This window comes from Lathamus discolor, chromosome 3 (genome assembly GCF_037157495.1).
Source record: "Lathamus discolor isolate bLatDis1 chromosome 3, bLatDis1.hap1, whole genome shotgun sequence".
Classification (NCBI taxonomy): domain Eukaryota; kingdom Metazoa; phylum Chordata; class Aves; order Psittaciformes; family Psittacidae; genus Lathamus; species Lathamus discolor.
The window spans coordinates 74,518,475-74,542,758 of record NC_088886.1 but is presented as its reverse complement, the minus strand read 5'-3'; the positions used below and the strand labels follow the sequence as shown (position 1 = coordinate 74,542,758).

The 24,284-nt window shown below is 42.3% G+C and overlaps 1 protein-coding gene across 1 annotated transcript in view; it reads left to right on the top strand.

Annotated features, from left to right (window-relative positions):
- Window positions 1-24,284, top strand: part of ERBB4 (erb-b2 receptor tyrosine kinase 4) — a 637,594-nt gene that overhangs the window by 497,490 nt on the left and 115,820 nt on the right. The window contains exons 17-19 of the mRNA XM_065669823.1: window positions 2,511-2,643; window positions 4,633-4,755; window positions 5,669-5,767. Coding sequence (XP_065525895.1) covers window positions 2,511-2,643; window positions 4,633-4,755; window positions 5,669-5,767 — 355 coding nt within the window. The remainder of the gene's footprint in view (window positions 1-2,510; window positions 2,644-4,632; window positions 4,756-5,668; window positions 5,768-24,284) is intronic.

Genomic DNA, 24,284 nt, shown 5'->3' with positions numbered 1-24,284 from the left:
AGGAATGTGTAACTTCATTTTATTTTCTTCACTAGATGTTATGTCTCCTTTGGAACCATTTCCTTATAATGGTCTATCATGTAAATATTGTTTGGAATGTAACTCTATTTATTTTGACAGCTGTTATGATTGTTATTAATATGCACTTTAAAGCTGAGAGATCTCCTGTCTTTTCATCAGTCTGTTGTTTGGTGATGTTAGTATGATTACTCATACAGCATTAAAAGAAAAATCCTCTGCTCAAGAGCATTAATCAGTGTTAGCTCCATAGAATCTTTTGATGTCCAATGGTTTTGATAATTGCCTATTAAAGAGTTTCTTGCATCAGCATCACGGAAAGCACATGCAAATGAAGAGCATTGTTTTGGGTGGATATGCCAGGTCCTTTAATTAGAGCTTTGCACTCAAAATAAGCTGAGTAACCAACATAATTAGAAGGGTAATGTATCTTAAGGCCAAAGTATGTGACGGAGGAGTGTCTGTGCCTGAGGAGTAGGTGGTACTGGACTTGTATTTCCCAAACATCATAATCAGTTTTGCAGCCAAACAGCATCCGGCTTTCTTTATTTGCAGGCTTTATAGTTTCCATCATAAAGTCTTTGAACTGTAATAGGCCTTACAGCAATGTGTAAGGTTAATGTGTTTTCCCTGTGCAAACATAATAGTGGTGCTTTAAGCACAGTGCTTTAATAAGTAGATGTGGGAGTATGAGGCTTTGTCTCTGTTAATGTGGAATGACACAATAGGATTGGATCTGGAGGATGAAATATGTAATGGTCCTAACATCTAGGCTGTATTTGCTGCAAGGGGTATTTCTTTAGGTTAGCTGTAGTCTGATCCTATGGACTTTAATGCCAGTTAGAGATTGGAGCACATTGGGTGTACTCCAGAAACATATCTTCTGGTTTCTAACTGAAATGTTTCCAGGTTGTCTGCTTTAAAGACCTTTCTGAAACAAACTACAGTGACAAGGGACAGTTAGGACAGTTTAGAGATGGGCTTCAAAACTGTACTCAGTGGTAAGCAGACACCTTAATATAGCAAACCAAGTTAAATGGCACTGCTTCCCACTGCTCCGCTTTGTGGTAGAACGTAAAAAGAAGAATAAAGTGTCAGATAAATCAAATTACTATTTCTGTGGGAGAGTCCTTTAAAATTTCAATAGCTGTGTGGTACATTTTTATTAGTAGGCCATAATGTATCTTTCATCATCACTCAGAAATAACCAAGGAAGTCTGTTAAAGCATAGCAGTGATATTTCCACGGTCTTGACAGTAGTTAACCTGTTTCCTGTAGCTACCAGGCAGTGGTTTTGGCACCGTTTATAATCTGCAGTTGTCCTGCTGTCTGTTTTTACCCGTGTTTTAAGCTACTCTCCAGCTGCTGTTGGAGACATTTTAAATGCTGTGAGTGTGTTTATGTTGGGATGCTGTGAAAATGCCTAATGTATGAGTCTGGGTTGGAGGCTGCTGCCTGCTCTTTAGAGATGAAACGAGGAGAAAGAAGACTACATCAGAGCACCTACTGCTTTGACTTCTTCAGAGGGAGCTTGCTTCTCTCCACTGACTGTGTAGGTGATCTCCAAATGTGGGCACCTAACGCAGAGTGACTCTCTGAGACGTTCTTTTTGGTTTGTGCTTGTATAGTGTCTACCATGATGCCATCCTACCATATCCTATCACTGTGGAAAAAACAAATTAGTAACTGTAGCTCATGCTGCTCAAGAGCCTGGAAAGCTGAAAGGGGTAGTCGGGGGACGACAGTTCTTGTGCAGAAGCTGAGCCTTGCTTGGTGTTGTTCACAGCAGGTTTTTGGCTCCAACACACCAGTCTTTTGGTCTGGGATTTGGCTGTGCTGAAGAGCCACAGCAAAACCAGTGGGTGTAACCGTAGTTCCTGACCAAAATGTTGTGTAATGTAGTAATGAATCCCAAGAGGGTGTGTGGTTCTAGTCATGAATTGTGTTGTTAAAATGTAAATATCCTCTACTTCGATAAGGTGTACGAATATGATGCCTCCAGATACGTCTGTGAAACACCACGTTTTAAGTGGCCTCTCCCTTCTTCCATACTCAGAAAGGAACATGACAGTGGTAGTTTGGGTATTTTTCAGTAGTTTGTTTTCCCCTAAATACACCAATCCATGAGTTAACCTAGATGGAGCCAAAGGGTAAGCATAGCTAAAGCTCCTGCAGGAAAACTGCAGGTACCTGTATCCTCACTTTGCCATTGCAGATTTGTGTTTACCATCAAAGTGCATGTTGTCTCTCCTTGTCCACACGACTCTTCACATGTGCATGGCGGTTTGAAGAAAGTAGAACTGGTGTATTGATTGAGCACTAGAAAAGTAATACCGTATGGAAATGTGTTTCCCCTGACTTCCTATTTGGACTGACTTAGAAATCCTGGTCATAAGGCAGTTAATAGGCCTTCCAAGTATTGTGGTTTATGTACCCAACCATTCTTTGGTCTCTTGCTCTACCTAAAAATAGTCTGTGATTCTGATTGATAGAACCCCTCTGATCGCTGCGGGAGTCATTGGTGGCCTCTTCATTATCGTCATTCTGGGCCTGACATTTGCTGTGTACGTTCGGCGCAAAAGCATTAAGAAGAAGAGAGCACTGAGGAGATTCCTGGAGACTGAGGTGAGGCTGCATTTGAAAGGATAGGTAGAGCTGTTCTGCTTTTCTATTCAAGATGCTAAGTTTTTCAGGTCTGTAGGAACACCTTTTGCTAACTTCTGCAGGACTAAACCGATGGGATGAATGAAGCTATTTGAAGATAGTCGTTTTCGGTACATATGGAGATTCATGGTGTCTGAAGACCAAAAAAGATCTATATAATCAGAAAGGCATGTTCCACCAGATTTCTGAATTCCCATCCTGCTCTGAGCTGAACTTGTATCAGTTGATGATCGGTCAGATGAGCCTGGATCATCAGTAGATTTAGCAGCTTCTTTTCCAAGGGTCCTGCTCCCACTCATCTCCACTGTAGAGCCTGGAAGCAAATGATCTGTGCATCCCCAATCTATTTGTCTAAGTATCTTTATACCTAGGTAGAATTTGTATTGCTTGCTAAATACTGTCCAGCAGTATAGAAAGCTCAACAGTGTATTGCCAGTGTACCAGCCCCTGCTTAAGCATAAATTATTTTAAGCATTTAGGAAGTATTTGCTTTGAAGTCCAGCTCTCAGTCTCCACTTGGTCAGATAAAAGCTGCAGCTGACAGTAATTCCCGCGGGACCAAGGCCTTCTACTGGACACGTGGGAAAGTTGTTGTCTTGGCTTAGAAAATGAAGATTAAATCAGGAGAATCCAGAGACAAACACACAAGCAACTGTAACTTCAGTCTCAGTTCCTAGTTGGAGGCTGTACCAGACCTATTCTTTCATGGATCATTCTCCATAAAACTCTACAAGCACTTTTTTAGACCCCCCCCAATGCTTCTCCCTGCCATACCTGTGTTGGTAGACAGTGGCATGGAAGTTGTTTTCAACCTTCACAAACTGAAAATACAGATATGTGCTGCCAGTCTATCTACTTTCTTTTACAGTAAACCTTCTTTCTTTCATGGTGTAAATACTGGACATCTAAAGTAGGAAGGAGGAAAGGGAAATGACTTAAAAAAAGCCCAGCACACATTACTTCAGTGATAACCTGACTTGTTGCTCTTTGGTTTTGTTGTTTTCTTACCCTGATAATTTCTAGATACTGGTATTTTTAAACACAACTAATTAGTCTGGTCAGCTAATTCATTAGTTCATGATGCTCTGCCATAGGAGTAGTTCTCAAACTGCAGAGGATAGTGAATTGAGCCTTGGAAACAGATAACTTTGAAATGCTGTGGGGGTTTCAAACCAATTCAAGTAGGAGTAGCCCTGAATTATTTTCCTTCTTCTGTAAAGGAAGAGGCTATTTCTCCTTATTTAGAGAATTGTCCTCTCCATGTGTATTTGATTTCTTTCTAAAGAAGCACTTTTTCTGGCAGAGACAGTATAACATTGGGATCTGAGAACATTTTTAACGGGCTGTGCCATTGTGGCTCATTTGAAAAGTTTCTTGGGGCATCTTGAGCAAATTGTTTAATTGTGCCTTTTTTCTTTAGCAAATTAGTGGCTGTTATAAATTAATTGTCTGCTATAAGATGTTTCTTTTCCTTACAGCTGGCCTCCTGTGTGGTGTAACAGAAGTTCCCTTCCCCAGAACAGAATAGAAATATGATGAGCCATTAAGTCAGAGCTGTTAAAAAGAAATATGGCTAAGTTAAAAGACAATAAAATGGGCAAAAATAGAATGTGGTGCACTGATAATAAATGCTGTATTTCTGTCATGTAGAAAATATTTATACTGCCTCCATTACCAGGAGCCCTTGGGTGTGTTGTTGTGACACCAATTCAATTTCCAGTTCATAATCCCATCATGCAATTTCTGGTGGAAATTATTACATGTTGAATGAGAATTTTCTTTACCACATATCTTGGTTTCATAGATGAGAAAGCCCTCCTCAAGCTGGCAGATCAGTGGTCAATAGACCCCACCACTGTCTTAGTCCAGTACTTAGTTGGATTGGTTGTTTTCAGTATAAACTTCTGATGGGTTTTGAAATATTTAAGACTGTTGGATTTTCCTTCATAGCTTGTGGAACCCTTGACTCCAAGTGGTACAGCACCCAACCAAGCACAGCTTCGTATCCTGAAGGAAACTGAGCTTAAACGAGTCAAGGTTCTTGGCTCTGGAGCCTTTGGAACTGTCTACAAGGTAAGAGTGTTCATTATACAGCAGTGAGTTCCTTTATGTAACTTTGAAACAGTCAAGTTCTGCAAAGTACCCTGTACTGTGATGGGTTCATGAGCCCTATGTGTCTGGGAAACTCGGGATAGTGGAGTTGTGTGGTAGGAGCTCACCTTCAGGCTCAAATTTTGGCTTCAGTTTTAACAAGATATGCAGATATTCTCTTGGTGAGAAAAGGAGTGTTGTCAGCCACCATCATTCTTGCATGCAAGAGGACTATGCAATCTGGGCTGTCTTGACACTAAAATGCAGTATCAGTTTGTCGTTCTGTTTTTACATAGTGGCTTTACAGTACAGTGTTGGAAAGCCAGATTAAACTTCGTCTATCATTTCACAGGTACCACATGGGTCTTGTAATAGTAATGACACCTTGTAAAATAATACTGTCATTAGCTAATCTGTAATACATTTTGTTTCTTCCATTTAAGTAGAGAAGATGACTTAGGTCAATACAGGAACCTCCTCTCCCTGCATGATAGTATGACTTGTAATAATCGGTTTTGAGACTTTCCTGATGTATTCCGTGAGTCTAGCATCAGAATCCAGATAGAAAGTCCAGATATTTAATTTCATCAGAATCAGTAGTCAGTGGAAAAAGTATGTGCATCATTTGTGTACTGACGTTACTCTCTAGGAATGTAGAAAAGAAAATCAAGAGGGCATGATGAGGACGTTGACAAGTTCTTTCATTTTACATAAGGGTTTACTTTTGGTGTAAGAAATTGTTTTGTGGGATTTATTATTTTGGAGCTTATTTCTGAGGTTCAAAACTCATCTGGATAATGTCACAGAATGCATCAAAAGGAACTGTAATTCTGAATGCAGTTTTTATAATTGTTGTTTTAATAGTCTTCTGTCATCTTTTTTTTTCTCTTTCTAGGGTATTTGGGTCCCCGAGGGAGAAACTGTAAAGATTCCTGTGGCTATTAAGATCCTTAATGAGACCACCGGTCCAAAAGCCAATGTGGAGTTTATGGATGTAAGTAAGAGATGATCAGTGTCTTTGGGTGTTGTCTGTGGGGTGAGGAGCTGTCTTTCTGTAGTCCACAGAGATTGTAAGGATGAATTTTGGCCTGTTTTCTTCCCTCATTTAAATAGTAGAAGTAGGCTTGTACACAGGACCTATTGTGCTGATGTTCAGTGAGTGCTACAATATCATGTCCCTGCAAAAACTCAGCTGTGGAGATTCTGTGTATATTTCCCTCCTTCTCTTAGTCTTTGAGAAACTGTCGCAGTATTAATGCATATCCATAGCATTCTCTATTGCAGCAATGTTCAAACAACCAAATAAAACCAACCAACCAAGGTTACACCTCAGGTAGGTCAGTGCTGCTTTTCTGAAGCTGTAGAGCTCACCATGTAGGTAATTTCTTTCCAGAACCCTGGGCTACCAGGGTAAAGTCAGTGCCATGGTAATGAAGGGCTGGTTTTTTTTTTTGCTATGTAGATGTCATGGACCATAAGATGCCTAGGATTTTCTTCCTAATAGTTCTTCCATCAATGGAAGGCTGAAACTCCTCTGACTCATGTGCTAGATACTTTATTTTCCATGGCAGAGAAGCTGGAGAAAAATGAGAGGAGGATTTGTAAGGGAACATCTTACTGTGTATGTGAGTCTTCACTGGTGCAGAGCTCACAGAAACACAAATTAACCTCAGCTTTCTTCTGCTTTGGTGTTCCTGAGAACTGAGCACTGAGTCTGGAGCTGTCAGCAGCAGCAAAGCATATCAGTGAGGAGAATGCTCGATTTTAAAGGCCGTTTGCTTTACTAATCTGAAAGATTGTTAATAGGAGGGTCAAGATCATAATTTTCTTGAATTCTCTGTGTTCACACAGTTTTAGCTCTGTGTCAAGATCAGGCCTCACTAACACTGCGAATGTGCCTGTCCCATTTGATGACATTTTTTGACAAATCATGGACATTTGTACTTCTTAGTAAATCCCTCTTGTGAGCTTGTAAATTGCATAGGACTTGAAGATATGTTCAGTGTATAGGCTTAATTTGGTTAGCATTAATGAGTGTAAACCACAAGGAGAATGTACTCCTGTTATAGTCTATTCTTCCATCTAGAAATGGATAGAAATGGACAGTTTGTGGATTAGGTATTTCAGACAAATTACCACATGTGAGTTCTTAAGCAATTGAACAAAGGCTGTACAGAGGGAGGGATTTCCTTTGCTTTTCTTCAGAGCACTGCACATTTATGTTGATGGCATTCAATAATCATTGTGCACAAATTTCACAAAAAGAAGGCATTTTGGCCTTCTCCAAAAGGAATGAATTACACTAAAGGGATAAAGGGTATTAGATGTTTGCTTAATGGAAAAAATAATGGTCAAGAGTATTGTTAATGGCAGAGCTGCAGAAAGAGGAGAGCTGGTATTCAGCATGTTTTGAAGTGAATATGCAGAGTGCAAGGCTGCTGGAGGATCTCACCAGCTGAGGATCTGACCCCTGAGCTGATAGAGAAACAATAGTAATATCTTCTCCTCTGTTATCAATTAGCCTTAAAGCACTGTACAAGGAACATCTAAGATCCTTGCTCAGAAACAAATTTACTTGTGTGAAGTTTCATAGCTCAGCTTGATGAGTTGGCAGAATTCACTGGACCACATTTACCTCCAGTTTATGCACATAACAGCTGATAAATGGCTCAGAAATTAGGAAGGTTTTTTGGACACTCTGGGGAGTTCAGCTATGTAAGGTACACCCACACTAGGAAAGGTTTCTCTTTAAATTAACGGTTTCTCATTATTCTTTGACCTTGTTGTAACAAGGTGAGAGAAGTTAAAGTTATTTCTTTGTCCCTAGAGGTTAATAATAACCTAAAGAATTGGATTTCATCATTAGTTGATAATGACAATAGGAAAAATAAGATGCTTTGTATCAATGCTGCATTTGATATAGGCACAGTGGTCTGTAACATCCTCTGCTAAAATGATTTAATTTCATTCTTCTGAAATAGCTGCTCAGACAATCATTCATACATTCCTGCCATCCTCACTTCCTAACCTAGGCAGTTATTCCCTGAAGCAGCCCACCTTGTTTTAAAGAGAATGATCAATGGTTTTAATGTGACCACTCCTCTCTGTTCCAGAAAGAGCATTATGACAAAAATTTAAGCATACATGTGAAAGCAAAATGCATCTGTTGTGATTCCAGTAAAAGAGTGTTATGAATAGTTGCTGTTGGTTAAAAACAGCTGTATCAGATATTTTACAGGTATAGAGGCGGTCAAGTGCCATTATGAACATGGTAGGGGTTAACTCTTACATAAATGTCTGACATGTTGGCTGTGAATAGGAAGAGGAGGTTAGAGGGAAGCTGGGGTTGTTTACAAGTCACACCTTGACTTTCATATTTTGGACTTGCCAAGTACAGGTGTGTTTTGTCAACAGTTACTTCTTACTCAGTTGGTATGTCCTTGTACTTGCGTGTAAAACTTCGCAATACTTTTAGAGAGGCTCTGGAAAATGCAAAGCCTCCTGTAACCAGTGGTTTGTGTACAGAGAGAGTACCTGGGACACTTCAGCATCTACAGAAAGAGCTGATATAGATGTTAGTGGCGTTGTTCATAGGCTCTGGTTACAACTTCTAATGTTGGCAGAATGTAACTCTAAAAGTGCTTTGTGAGCTCCTGAAATTCTACTAAATGTTATGCTAAAAGAGTAAAGAACAACAATTTGGCTACTGGGCTGTCATTTCAGCATCTTGAACACCTACTAATGGATCTGTAATGACTATAATGATATAATGCATGATGTTAGCAGCTGCTATGGCCAAACACCTCCCACCTTCCTTCCATCAGGGGATGATGAATTGGCTATCATCAAAAACTACTATTCCACTGTTTGGAATTTTGACTTGGGGAGTTGCAGCAATCTTGTTTACCCAGCTTTCTCCACGCATTCCTAGCTAGTTCTTTTTCTTTTAACTTGCTCCCTGCTTTCATACATAGCTTTTATCACTGCAGTAGTCTGTGTCTGTTACAACAATGCAGTCTGAAGAGTATGAAGTAACCCATGCTGCCTTCTCCAGGATAGAAGCAGAAAGTACATGTGGGAACGGCTGAAGGACCTGGAAGGGGAGCTTAGTCTGGAGAAGAGAAGGCTCGGGACCTTATCGCTGCCTACAACTGCCTAACAGGAAGTTGTAGTGGGGTGGGGGTCAGTCTCCTCTCCCAGGTAGCAAGGGATAGGACAAGAGGAAATGGCCTCAAGCTGCACCAGGCTAGGTTTAGATGGAGCTGAGGAGCAATTTCTTCCCCAGAGGGTGCTCAGGCATTGGAACAGGCTGCCCAGGGCAGGGCTGGAGTCACTGTCCCTGCAAGTGCTCACACACCGTGGAGACGAGGCCTCAGTGCCATGGGTCAGTGGTGGCCTTGGCAGTGCTGGGGAATGGTTGGACTGGATGATCCTGAAGGTCTTGGATGATCTTGAAGGTCTTTTCCAGCCTGGTTGATTTCATGATTCTGTGACTTCTGTGGGTTTGTTTTTACCATGCAAATGTTATTGCTACTGTTTTGTAAAATGTAGGTTTGCTTTTTCTGCACATATTTCTGAATACATATTATTTCTGTAATAATTTCACAGCCTAAAGAATTTCCCTTCGGGGGTTGAAATGGGTAGGTGCTTAAGTTGTGGGGCGTAGTTTCTCCTCTTTGGCTGGTCACACTTCGTCGTCCCCAGGAAGGTGCTGAAATTGAATTGAGAATGCAGTTGTTCTTGCTAGTGTGGGAGGGGACTCACCAGTGGCCGCAGGGGCTGTCAGGAGAGAAGGATGTTCTGCTCCTCACATTAGGTCTGGTAACAGAATATATGAGGGTGCTGAGTTTTAGGGAGGGAAGAGGCTTGTTGTGGGGAAAGAAGGTAAATATGTAGCTGAGAGGATACTTACAGGGACTTACAATTTCACTTGTGAAAACAATTTCCTCTCCTGAGCCTTAAATTGTGTGGCTGTTATGATTGTCTAACAAGTCAAGTAGCCATTGGCCTGATCGGATGGTTTAACATCAAACCAGATGCTTGACTCATAATGTAACACATTCTAAAGTCACGCTGCAGTTGGAAAGCATAACAAACCAATTTTGAGGCTGAAAAAAACCCCAGTGAAACTAACTTGTCATGGGGAAATAGACAATTGATGAGGGGCTTTCCTCTGTAGCCCTCTAAATTCGGATGTTTCCAAGAAGTAATCCTGTGAGCTGTGAATCTGTCCAGGGTTTTGATCCACTTGCAAGTTTAATCTGTCCTCTCTCAACTTAAATGCTCCATTATCTGTTAGAAAATAATTAGAAGCTGCAAGCACAAGTCAGCATACACAGAGTTCCTTGGGAGTCCCTGAGCTCATTGAGATGAAGACAACTTGACTGATGGTGGTCAGCTGATACTGGGCCAGAAGCTAATAATAGAAGGCAGTGCTGCTTAGCTAGGTGAGAAAGTTAACTTGGGAAAAATTAAACTGAAGGGTTCGGGATTTATGGTTGGAAATAAATTTCCCATTCTCATTTGTTTCCTGGTAAGAGAGTTTCCGAGGCAGTTGGTTTCTTTTATGGTTTTATAATTAAGATCTAGGGGGCTTCTTGACTTTGCCTGGACTTACTGTAGTCCCCCGCTGTCTTTAGGAGTAGTGTTCACTGTGCAGGATAGCATTTGTTAAGTGAAGTGCAAAGGAGGTAAGTGACAATGACCTCCACCAGGTGTGCAGCAAACAAATTAAAGCTGCATATAAGGGATGATACCCACATCTTTTTTTTATGTCTGCCTAATTGACTGAATTAATAAAGCAGTCGGATGTCTTGACCTGCAAAAAGAAACAGCTTTTCCTAAATTGCAAGTCTGTCTTACAGTAAAGGCAAGTCCTCAAAACCATTGGCATTAGACGTAGGAAGGTTCTAAGCGGAAGCTTTTGCTTTCTCTGGCACCCGGTGGCTTTCACAGAGCCCTGGGGAGCTCCCTGTGGACACTGTGATGTAGTTTCTTAGTTGACAGATGCATTTACACTGAGTCTGCTGTACATGACTATGTAGGTGACTGGAGAAATACTTTTGCCTGTCCCTTGAATTATTTTCGATTCCTTGTATACATTTCCTGCTCCCTAGCCAAGTGTTTGACCCAGCTCTTCAACAATCTGTGTAGATTCTTCTGAAGCCTGCTTAGTAAGATTCCATGGGATATAGCCCTGGAGGGCAGGGGGGCCCAAGACTGTTGGCTGATATTCAAGGGATCACCTGCTACAAGCTCAGGAGTGCTGCATCCCAACTAGAAGGAAGTGCGGCAGAAAGGCCAGGAGACCTCCTTGGATGGATAAGGAGCTGCTGAGGAAAATTCAAAGGAAAAAAGAGGCTTATAAAAAGTGGAAGCAAGGACAGGCGGCCTGGGTAGAGTACAGGGATGTTGTCCGGGAAGCTAGGGACCAGGTTAGGAAGGCTAAGGCCCAGTTAGAATTAAACTAGGCCAGGGGTGTTAAGGATAACAGGAAGGGATTCTACAAGTACGTAGCAAACAAAAAACAGACTAGGGACAACACAGGCCCCCTGAGGAAGCTCTTGGGAGAACTGGCTACACAGGATTTGGAGAAGGCTGAGGTTCTGAATGACTTCTTTGCCTTGGTCTTCACTGGCAAAGGCTCTGACTGCACCACCCAGGTCTTAGAAGGTAGATGCAGGGACTGTGAGAATGAAGACCTTGGACCCACTGTAGGAGAGGATCTGGTTTGAGACCATCTTAAAAATCTGAACGCGCACAAGTCTGTGGGACCCGATGAAATCCATCCGCAGGTCCTGAAGGAGCTGGCGAATGAAGTTGCTAAGCCACTGGCCATCATATTTGAAAAATCATGGCAGTCAGGTGAAGTTCCCGATGACTGGAAAAAGGGAAATATAACCCCCATTTTCAAGAAGGGGAAAATGGAAGACCCGGGGAATTACAGACCAGTCAGTCTCACCTTTGTGACTGGTAAAATCTTGGAGCAGATCCTCCTGGAAGGCATCCTAAGGCACATGAAAAACAACAAGGTGCTTGGTGAAGGCCAGCATGGCTTCACTAAGGGGAAATCCTGCCTGACCAATTTGGTGGCCTTCTATGATGGGCCTACAGAACTGATGGACAAGGGTAAAGGAGTTGATGTCATCTACCTGGACTTGTGCAAAGCGTTTGACACTGTCCCACACCACATCCTTCTCTCTAAATTGGAGAGATATCAATTTGATGGATGGACCACTCGGTGGATAAAGAACTGCCTGGATGGCCACACACAAAGAGTTGTGGTCAATGGCTCGATGTCTGGCTGGAGACCGGTAACGAGTGGTGTCCCTCAGGGATCAGTGTTGGGACCGGTCTTGTGTAACATCTTCATCGCTGACATGGACAGTGGGATTGAGTGCGCCCTCAGCAAGTTTGCCGATGACACCAAGCTGTGTGGTCTGGTTGATACGCTGGAGGGAAGGGATGCCATCCAGAGGGACCTTGACACGCTTGTAAGGTGGGCTGATGCCAACCTTAGGAAGTGCAACCATGCCAAGTGCAAGGTCCTACACCTGGGTTGGAGCAATCCCAGGCACTGCTACAGGTTGGGCAAAGAAGAGATTCAGAGAGGCCCTGCAGAGAAGGACTTGCGGGTGCTGGTCGATGAGAAATTAACAAGAGCCGGCTTCAGTGTGCGCTCGCAGCCCAGAAGGCCAACCGTATCCTGGGCTGCATCAAAAGGAGCGTGACCAGCAGGTTGAAGGAGGTGATCCTGCCTCTCTAATCTGCTCTTGTGAGACCTCACCTGGAGTATTGTGTGCAGTTCTGGTGTCCTCAACATAAAAAGGACATGGAACTGCTGGAACAAGTCCAGAGGAGGGCCACGAGGATGATCAAGGGACTGGAGCACCTCCCATATGAAGACAGGCTCAGAAAGTTGGGGCTGTTCAGCCTGGAGAAGAGAAGGCTGCATGGGGACCTCATAGCGGCCTTCCAGTACCTGAAGGGGGCCTATAGGGAAGCTGGGGAGGGACTCTTCGTCAGGGACCTTAGTGACAGGACAAGGGGTAACGGCTTAAAACTTAAACAGGGGAAGTTTAGATTGGATATGAGGAGGAAATTCTTTCCTGTTAGGGTGGTGAGGCACTGGAATCGGTTGCCCAGGGAGGTTGTGAGTGCTCCATCCCTGGCAGTGTTCAAGGCCAGGTTGGATGAAGCCTTGTGTGGGATGGTTTAGTGTGAGGTGTCCCTGCCCATGGCAGGGGGGTTGGAACTAGATGATCTTGAGGTCCTTTCCAACCCTAACTAATCTATGATTCTATAAGACATTGGTGCTAACAGTAGCAGGATCCAGGCACCCCAGAGTCATTCCACTGGCTGCATGGCTGCCTGGGAAATACAACTGAGTTAATCTTGAACCTGCATTTAAAAGGCAGCTTTAGGCTCGAATGAAATCCTTTATGGCAGCAGTGAGACTTTTTCCTTATGTTCTTCTGCTGTCATTTTTGTAAACATCCTTCCTTCTACCAGGCATCCCTTTAAGAATACCTGATGATGAACAGCAATGTTGCTGTCCTGCCTGGCAGTGTGCTTCATCTGTGATTCACACAGGTTTTCTCTCCGTCATATGAAGTTGCTGGGGTCAGGCAGCAAGGGCTGACCTAACTCATCTGACTGTAGACTCCCATTTGTGCAGTGTCCCCTCTTTCCTTCCACTTACTCTGTAAGTGTAGCCACTTAGGAGGGGAAACTGTTTGCTTGTCAGTTCCAGGCACAGAAGCTTACTGTGATTGCAATTACAATTTCCAGCTTGTCCAGAGATGCCAGAAATCAAGCTGTCCTTGAGAGCTCTGCATACCCTGTGCAAGCCCCCAGAGTGATCAGCCTCTACAGAAGCTGGAAATCTGATCCCTACTGAAGGTTGACTGCTTTGAATCATCCAAAGATTAACTGTTTCAAGGCCACATTTGTGTTAGTACCATCCTAAGTAGTAATTTTCTCTTTATATGTTTACATCAGTAATTTTTCCTTCTATAGTATAGAGGGTAAGATGTGCATGTGTGTCAGGTTTCCATATGCAAGAGCATGTGGCTGTACAGAGAAAGTATATACACAGAAGGAATGAAGTACAAGCATAGCCAGCCAGCACGGTCTGTTTGGAAACAATTCTGCAGCCATAACACCAAACTGGAAGTGAGGGAAAGAGAGTTTGCCTGCTGCTGGTGATGGGGAAATCTGAGCCCCATTGAAATCAATGGGAGCTGTGAATTCTGCAGAGCCAGGACTTTACCTCTGGAATCGTTCTTCCAAGTCTGCCACAGGTTTAAGGGAGAATCATGTGCTTTAGTGAGTGACTGCTGGTATAAGGTATTCCTAAATGAGTTCAGAAGTATATTGAGAAGCTTTCTGTTGATGGCAGTGGCAGAAAATCTGAGAGTTCGTATTGCATTGTGACTTGGAAACCCTGCGTAAGGTTCGGTAAAGCTGTTAGTGGGGAGATTGGGAAGGAGTGTTAGTTTATTCACTGGAAAACATAGCTGGGGATTAATGGAAACCACTAAAAATCCTAATCCAACTCAAGATGTAGTTTTGGCTGTAAAATGTGTTTGTGTGCCTATGGAGGAAACAGTTCAAAATGGCATCTTATATCATGACTTCTTTTTAAAGGTATGAGGTACACCAATAACATGGTTGATGCCTGTTGCTTTGGAGTGTACATTTGAGCTTTGTTACTGAAACATGAAGTTATTTGCTTCTCTGTGTGTGTTATTGTTATGAGGGTCAGGATCCTGTAGTTGCTCCTTTTTCCTGGGAAATCGAACAGGCAAAAGATAGGAATACAAAAAAAAAAAGAAGGTTAGGCAGAGAAGCAGTGCTAAGAGTGTTACAGGAGAGTTCAAGTGGGAGACTTAATCACAAACTCTTGGGATTTGTATTTCCATTATGAGTTTTCTGTTGCTTATGATCCCATGGGTCTCTAGTTCTTGGCATTGTGCTTCATGTTGCCACCCTATACTATATATTTAGGTCTGGATCTGAGCAGGAATGCTTTCCTCCAGATTTTTACTTTCCCAGGACTTCAATGCTTTGTATCTGGATGTGGGCCTTTAGGAGAGCAATCTTACACACTTCAGTAAAAAATTCTACTGGATACTGTAATTTGGGGAATTCACCTTCCAACATGATAGTGCCTGCAGGTACCTGTCTTCTCCTGGGCAAAACCAGTGGATGGTGTGATTTAAGGCAGAGGGGGAGATGTTACCTGTGCTGGAACAGATCCTGCTGGAGTGCAACAATGGAGATTATAGCTGATGGGCTTGTAATTACACACAATAAGAAACAGCCTTCCTTAAATGTCAGCAAAGTGACTGGGATACTGGAATTCTTTGCAGAGTCTTTCTGACATTCAGATGCAAAATGCAGAAATGAAACTGACAAAACTTGGGAAGATGGAAGATGGGATTATTGAATAATGCTTGGTATGTTATGAGAAGAAGCTGACACAGATATCCAGTTTTATAGCAGACTTGGGCACACAGAATTGGGCCACTACTGCTGACTAACCACTAAAAGAAACTGAATTCAAGAAGCCTGTATTTAAGAAACTTCATATTGCTTTGTGTTTTTGCTTTGTGCCCCTAGCTCACATTAGCAATAGAAAACAGGCATACATTAATGTTTAAGTTCCTAAAGGGCAGTGCTTATGCCAGAATGTTGCCACACTGATAAAAAATGCAGGTTTTTATGGGACCTCTGTTAATAAAAAAGAGGTACTGTTTCCACAGGCTTAACTGTAATGCATCCCAAACAAGCCATCACTAGTTCGATGTTAATGGTGAACCTAATGAGGTTTCAGGAGAAGACTGAAGAAGAAATGTCTCGATATTTAAGTCAGCTGTAAAACTGCATGTATATGCTGGGTAATCATTTCTGAAGTACACTTGTCTGTGATTTAGTTCAGTGCCAGATGGATAGGCTATTACATCCCAGTTTTTTCATGAAAGGAGACTGATGGGGCTGTGTGCGAGCTCCAGCACATGCTGCAACTCACAGATCAGCAACAATGCACAAAGTGAGCAAGAGCAAAGGGCCCTGGAGGATCAAGGCATCATATTTGTCATACTTGGGTTTAAACTGCCAAAGTGCCGAGTCAGCTTAAGAGATATCAAGGGGGTTTGTGTTGTAGTGAGGAAAACCAATCCAACACTGTTTTATACATACAAATACACACATTGTCCATTTTTAATATACCCACTTCTAGGTGGGAATAGAATGTGAATAGCAACACAGATTTCATCACCTGTAAGCTAATTGTTTATTGCGTTTTTTATTAATTGTTACTTTGAGTCATATTCTGGTTTTGAATTGGCTTGGAGTGTTTGCACTCCAAAAGCAGATACCGTATGAGGTTTGTTTTCAGACAAAACTGTGTCTTACCAATAACACGTCTCCAGTGTTCTTTTCAAATACCTCTTGTTAGCAGTCAGTGCTTTCCCCAAAGTTAGATATTTTAAAGAAGCTGAATGACACTTGAGAGATGGCAAATTGCATATTAGCAACAGAAGAGAGAGAATAGATAGGCTTACCTCTTGGTTACTTACAATGTGATTACAATTGTGTCCTGAAGATTTCTGCTTTATACAGAATATCAGGTTTTTGATTACGTGGACAAATATACACTGTGCAAAATACAACTGCATGAGTTTCAGAGAGACCAGGGCCTGTTGTTATCTTAATGCTTTACATGATAAAAGACGTAAAAATGTTTAAGCAAATACAGCTATGTAGATTTTTGAGCTATGCTGAGAAATTGCAGCTGTGTTGTATTTGCTCAGTATGAGCTTCAGAGGCATTCCTTGATCCACTTGCATAGGTAAATTCTATTACACTACCAATGCAAAGGTAGGACATAGCCAAGTTAAATAAGAGTTTATGTGATGGATATGTAAGACCTCAATAAAGTAGAACATGGAACAGTTCCCCAGGCTTCAATTTACTGGGTGGAGGTAATGTCAGTGGATAAGCAACCACCAGATTGAATCTATTACGCAATGTTCCCAGGATTGAGGATGTCTGGTGGGCAAGCAGTGTCTTTCGATGGAGTTCAGTGGGATCATTTGTATGTGTATATAAAAGCAAGATTTAGCTCTTTGTATGTTTTCTAACGCCAAGCAAATTGTTCTTTAAAATGAAGTGTTGGTTTAGGTCAATGGCTACAGTCACCTCCTGAAAATAGAAGTCCTCTGAGAAGTTATGTTAGTAATGAAAGTGTTTGGAAAGAAACGGGGTTTGAAATGAGGAAAGAAAGTGTTTTTCCTTGGTTAAATGTTTTCTTGGCAAGATATTGAACAGATATTTCTTGGTAAAATACATTAATTTGCAGGAATGAAAAGGATGAGCTTCTGCTGAAGCTTTTCAGCAGGAGATAAATTCCAGTGAATTCCTCAGCTAGGAGATGTTTTAGAAATATGATAGTGATTGAAATACCTGTTTTGTCATTTTCTGAATGAGCTCTGGTGGGTTTCTGTTTTGAAGCCATTGGTTGTTTCACAAGTCAGACTCTGTTTATTAGGCAGGAATGCTGTCAAATCCAAATCGCAGTATTACACATTTTCATGTGTGATTAAGTTGTGGACAGCAGGCAGAAGGAGTTGGGGGACTGAGCACTTTGGCTTTAGCTGAGTACAGGATGGGGAATGTTTTCCAGTGCTGTGTCTTGTCTGAGGGGCTAAATGCTGTGTTCTGCCTGATTTTAAGCAGAGCAGAGAGGTGCTTCTGGTTCCTCTGTGACTAATCTATCAGGTGAGAGCACAATTTACATTCTTGACAGTGCTGTCATCCATATGAGAACATAGATCCGAGTGAAACTCTAGACTACCTAGAGTTATTGATGTCATGGTAGTGACAGCTTGGCAAGCTCTCAAAGTGTCCCAGGGCTCCAGAAAGTGTCTTAAACTACACTTTGTCAACATAGACAAGTTTCTAGCTCAACTAAAACTGCAGATCAGCCCTCTGGCCTGCAGTTGAGCTGGTGCTGGAAAAGTGAGTGACGCTCACTCTGCTTATGTAGTCAGGGGTTCCAGGTTCTCTGATTGTGCTTCCTTTGCCTGAAGTTTCCCTGGAAGTGTCACTTGGAGCCTTTTTTGCTCTCTTTCCTAGATCAGTGGCTGTTGAAAAGCAGATTCCCCCTAGTCAGGTTTATCGAAGTTTGCTGTAGGAAATGCTAGCAAAAGACATTTGGGTTTTGCCTTGTCCAGTCCTTTTAGTTGAATAGACCTTCAGAAGTTCTAGATCTTGATACCATGCCATCATACCAGCATAGTTAAATGTTCCTGGGATGACTGTGGTAATTCTCAAAAGAGAACAAAAGTATAACATAAATTATTATTTTTGCCTATTTTGCCACTCTGAAATTGCAGATTGTTTATGAAACAGCATTCCCTCCTGCAATACTGCAAGTTTAAGTGGTGCTTGTCCATGAGTTTATGTTCTTGACTTCCTACTTCAGTGAGATCTTGTCTTTACAAGTTTCTACACAACCACAAAGACAAACTAATAAATACAGTTGTATTTATTGATTTATCTGAGGCTTTTGTATTGGAAGCAGACAGTTGGCCACTCATTCATGCAGGTTTGTTCCTGGAGTTGTTTAGCTCACCCTGACAGCAATCTGGACCTGAACATGGCTACACATCGCAGATCAGTCAGTATTTGATGTGGGGGTTATTGCAGATGCCAAGATTTTATAAACATGAAAAAAAAATCAGTATTATTATATTGTTATATATGTATGTATTGCCCTGACAGTAGGACATACTCAAATATTAGGGATGGATATGAAACCTTATGATTCAAGCATAAGACAAGCTACCAGTCTTTAAGGTTTATAAGAACCACCATACGCCATCCCCCTCTCCTTTTGCCCCTTCCTAGAAATGTATCTGTAGAGAGGCGAGGGAAGTGGGCTGCCTTTGTTCTCCTTTGCACTGACTTCCTAAATTCTGGCTGTTTTTCAGAGCCAGGGTGCTGAACTGCGTGGGCATCATCCCATAGGTGGCCATGGAAGGGGATGGAAGAGCCATCCTGGCTTGCAGCCACTTGCTCATCCCACCCAGCCCCAGCAGGACTGGGGAGAAAACAGGAAGAACAGGAGAAAATCCTGCTTCAAAATACGGATAGGGAAATTGGTCGCTGATAACTGTCACAGGCAAAACAGACTTGACTTGGGGAGTTGAATTTATTGCCAATTAGCATAAACATTTAATAGCTAACTCGGCAAACAGAAAAACACAATCCCACATTAGAATGTCTGTGAAAAAAAAACACCTTTCTTCCCCTTTGCCTGGCCCTACTCCAGTCAGCTGTTCCTGGCTGATTGCTGCCTGCAGCAGCTCTATACTATTCAGCCTCTTCCTTCTGCAGCACCTCTGCTACCACAGTCCTGCCACGTGCACCCTGTGCTCCCTATATCTGCTATTCTAGCAGTGTCCTGAGGCTGGTCAAGACCTACCCAGCAGCAGGGGTAAGGACCACATCACTGGATGGAGAAGGACTCGTCCAGAATGGAGGTTCTGACATGGCAGGTGAAGCACAGGGCAGAGCTCAGCCCCACAGCACTTGGAAGAGATGATGTAGATGGGAGGTGTATGAATTTTGGTGGTGTCAGTGGTGGTGTCATATTTTACAGAGGTTTTTAATTTTATCTTTGGGAGAAGAGTAGGTCAATGAGATGATAAAAAGTAGAGAACGGTGGAGGAAGAGCTGTAGAAACTCAGAAGAAAGTAGTAGGCAGAGTGATACTGAAAGGAAGAAAGATATGTACTACAGGAAATGTGTGGCAGCTTTTGATGACTTTGTGGTTCATTGACACTAGCTTGTTAAAAAATAAATCTAACAGTGAACCAAACAGTCCAGTGAAACTTTTATTTTGTTTAAATATCATGGTCCCTTTGCAGTATTTGAGTCCTGAGTGTGATGCTCTTACGCAGCTGAATACAGATGAGGGAAACATGGAGATGAATCTACTTTGAATTCTCAGTTGTGGGAGTTGAAATACCTGGGTTATGCACAAAACGTATCTTTGATTAAAGCAACTTTTAACGTTGATGGTACATTTGATGAAATTATGTTTCAGTCGGATGCTATCCCTTTAAATTGATCTTGAAGGAAGAGGGAGCTTCGAGTGCGTGATTATAAAGTAAAGCTTTTCAGTGATAACCAGAAAATTTCAAAGCAATGTCCCAAGACTCCTCAGAAAGGAGTGAGATCTTGATGGATTTTTCTTTCCCCCCTCTATCACTCACTCTCGAGCCCTTGCCGTCTCTCAACTTAAATCAGAAACCAAAGCAATAATTCCCTCCTCCTGAAAGGAATCTGCAGCTAAGGCTGAACATGTTTATACGCTGGTCAGTGGTAAGGTCTGTTTGAAAGGATTGCTCTATTAGATTGTACATTTAAGACTTCAGATATCTTCGCTAGTTACATGAAAACAGTAAGAAACAAATCACTTCTGACAGAGTATTCTGAAATAATGACGCATGTCACAAACTGTAAGTTAAACATTTGTCACAATATGATAGAACACTTTTTACCAAGATTTGTGCACACTGTTAAAGCACTTGAATCCGCTCTGCAAAGTGGCCAGTCTGAAACCCACTGTTACTTCTCCTGACGTCTTTCAATGGAAACATTTCTGGTTGCTGAGGCCCTGAACTCTTGACCATTTATGCATGAAAGTGAACTGGAAATGGGCTAGATTGTGCTTTCTCATCATGAGACTCGATGTTTTCAGTCAGAATTCACAGGCAGGCTGGTGGGAGTTGTCTCCTGACTTGGATGTTTGATGGAAGATCTTCACTTTGCTGCTTGTGCGTAGAGGTCTGTTCCTTTAGACTTGAGATTCCTCCTCAGCTGCCTAACATGGTCTCTGATGAATTGGGAGATTTACTTGGTACAAAGTCAGCAGGAAGAAATAAGGAGCATATGGTGTGCGAGTTATACAGAAATGCTTCTCCTACGCCTAACTATAAGCACTTGAGCCCCGATGGAGTCAGATGATTGCCCATGCCCTCAGTGTTTGCAGGACAGGGATTATGATACTGTTTTTTGTTTGGTTTTACTTTGTGTTACTTCAAGATATAGAGACAGATTCACTTCTATAAGCACATGAAGGTATCTATTCCTGCATTGGTAGGACCTACTGCTTCTCTAAGGTAGGCACAGAATGTTGACCCAGCAGTTCGTAAGCATCACCCGCAAGAGGGAGAGCTTTCAGATCCCTGAATTGGGATAGTTTCATCTAAGTGTTTGGAGGAAAGTGGAATTTGAATCACATGGGGCAATCGCATGCATTTGAATTAAGTGTCAAGTGTGCAGCCTGAGCCTCTGCAGTGTTGAGTCAGTAAGACTACATACCCTCTGTGCTGTGTGCAAGTGCTGTGACAAGCAAACGGGTCTCGGAGGGTATGTCTGCTCTGAGAAATGCAGCACATTTGAAGACACACACCGCCTCCAGAAAAGGCTGTGCACCCACTTAGCAGTGGCTCAGCCAGAGACTTCCCCTTCCCTCCCCTCCCCAATTTGTCTGCTCCGAATGAGTATACAACAGTTCATGGAAATGCAGCTGTGGCAGTTAGTGCAGTTACTGTCCCACTGTTGCTACTATCCCACTATGGGCTCTGATATCCTGTTGGTCTCTATGACTGCATCTTTCATTTTCAGAAATGGCTGAGACATTTCAACAGAAGCTTTCCAGAGAGTATCTGCCCAAGTGGTGAGAAACTGCAGCAATGCTGTAAAGCAAATGAAAACAGAATCTTGCATAGGAAATACAGGGGAAATAGACCAGTAGCAATCATTGTCATATGATGGATGTGGCTATGCGTATACGGTGTGCTGTCTTTCAGCTTAAGTACTTGTGCAAACTGCATAGGCTAAGTCAGCTGTAACCTAGAAGATGTTCAAGACCTCTCAAATAAAAGGCATTGAAAATATGTTGGGCTGCCATTGGATCTGCACTGAATTGGGCCAGGCCTGCATTCCAGACAGGTGTTTGACTTGGCCATCAGAAACGCTGTAAGACTGATGTAAAAAGCAGTGTATTTGCTGTAGTATCTCCTGTTAGCACTGCACAGCCCTTGCTTTCAGGAAAATGCACTGCACAGTATGAAGTCAGCTTTTAAGTACATTTATTTACTCTGCAATGATTAGGAAAAACAGAAGGACTGTGCTTTTCTGGCTTGTTTTGTATTGTTTGAGGGCATTTTACAGAGTTAATTATATAATAATTATATATATTATATAATTATATAATAATTATGGCTAATTTATATATAGTTAGAAGGTAAGGAAACCAAAGATTTTTCAGACTTTGTCCCTGCTTACTGAACTCTTTATTTGGTTATGTATGTTCATTTGGAGCAGTGACATTGACCCTCAACTTGCTGAATTGGGGCAGCAGGTCTGTCATGTTTCTCCTGCCCTTGCTCTGCAGGATAACACATGTATATAAAGCACTAAAAGGGAACATTGGCTATCTGTAAGTTAGCTTCTCCTGGTGCTCTGTGTGGTATGGTCATGGTGCTCAGGAAGCTCAAGTGTTAATGAACAAGTCTTCAAAAGGAATATCTTCTCCGTCTGCCAGATATTTAAATCTAATATAAGAACATCATCAATATTGCTTCAAATGCTAATTCTTTTGCTAGGTGAAGTGTTCAGCATCAAGAAGATGAAGTTATCAAGCCCTGTCTTAGAAGCCACTGGGATCCACCACACAGGGCAGGACTCTTTAATGACACAACCTGTTAACGTGTTTCAGAGCCTTCTTAGGCACCTGAGGAAGGGTCTCTTAATCTGTATTGATGCTCAGATTTTCTTTAGAGCATGGCTGTGGACTCAGCAGGGTGATGGCCCACTGTTAGATCTGCCTGGTTCCAGGACCTCAGGGGTCTCAGAGTTATCTCTAGCATAGAATCACAGACTGGGTTGGGTTGGAGAGGACCTTAAGGTCATCCAGTTCCAATCTGCTTCCATGAGCAAGGATGTTTCACACTACACCATTCTATGATTCTATGATCCTATGATCGGGCTGGCTAATATTTATGTTCAGCTGTCAGTTATAATTGTCAGCAATAACGCACCAAGGTAGGAAAGGGAGAAGTTAAATATCATCTCATAAGGTGTGCTGCAGGTGATACTCAGAGCACCCTTTCCTTCTTAGTCATAAGAACTGTTTTTTCTTCCTCACCCTGTAAGGCTGAAATGTAAATCCTGCTTTAGTTGGAGTTTGAGTTACTTTTCAGAATTAGCAGTCGAATTAAAAGTATTTCAAACATGACTGCAGGTTATGGATAAATCAGGAAACAGGCAGGATTTTCAAAGCTGTTTAAGGAATGAAGGCGACTTAAGTGACCTGTGAGAAGCGAGTGGTTAGTTCCCTTCATCATCTGTGTTGGCAAGTGCTTTTAGCTGCATGCAACCCTGCATTGTATCATCACAGTGGCAGACAGCTCTCGTGAGTTAAGTAAGCTCTGTCTAAGCATGTTTTGGCAGTCTGAGGGCTTCTTCTGGCCTCTCGCTGTGGGGATAGCAATTGTACCTCCTCAGACCCCCATTGATAGAGCTGTGCTGACAGAAACCAGAGTCCCAGGTCTGGTGATGTCTGAATGGGATCTGTGAACTCCCCCTTCCTCTTGAGTATGCTACTGTGTTACTAAATGTGCACCATGGATCAGCGTAAAGCATTGGAGTAACATTTACCTCTTGTTTAATACCGGGTTGTGTAACTCACTTGAGTTGAGCTTAATGTGGCAATAACTCAGCTACACTCAAAAGGGACAGCAAAGAGGAATGATCAATGTGGCATGATTTCTTTATGCAAAATGGCATGTCTGGGAAGTATAATAATGAGTCAAACATGGGAGGCCCAATTAAAGTCACTTGCTATTCTCTCTATGGTGACACTGGGGGGACACAACAATGGCCCTGCCAAGCTACCTGTGGCATTAGCTGCCTTCTGCATCAAGGCCTTTCTTTACCAGCCTTCCCCTAGGAAATTAACACCGTAAGCACTGCTGTGTATGGAATGTACGTATGCAGCCTTGGTTTTAAGTAACTCCGTTGAGATCCTGTAGTATCCTAGCCTCAGCTGGTCAAGGTTCACCATAGGCTGCAAAATAAGTCCTAGAGGTAAGGGCAAGCTGAGGTCCACAGTTGCTACCTGTGCCTAAGCTGACTGGTTTATAGCTGCCCTGTGTATGGCTGCCACACACTGCTGTGATATTTAATACCTGAATAGCAACAGCATAAAGAAACTCCAGGAAGGGATTTGATTTGGCTGGTGAGTTACTCTTGTGGTAAGACTTGTTGCTGCTGCAGATCAATAAAGGAAGGTGTCTGATGTCCAACAGGAGCCTTTCAAAACTGTCACCACTCCTGTCCTTTCTCACATGCTAGTGTGAGCACATGATGTTACAAGGTCTCCCAAGGGATAGAGAAAATACCGTATCTTAATAATTTCTCTCTCCTCTTTC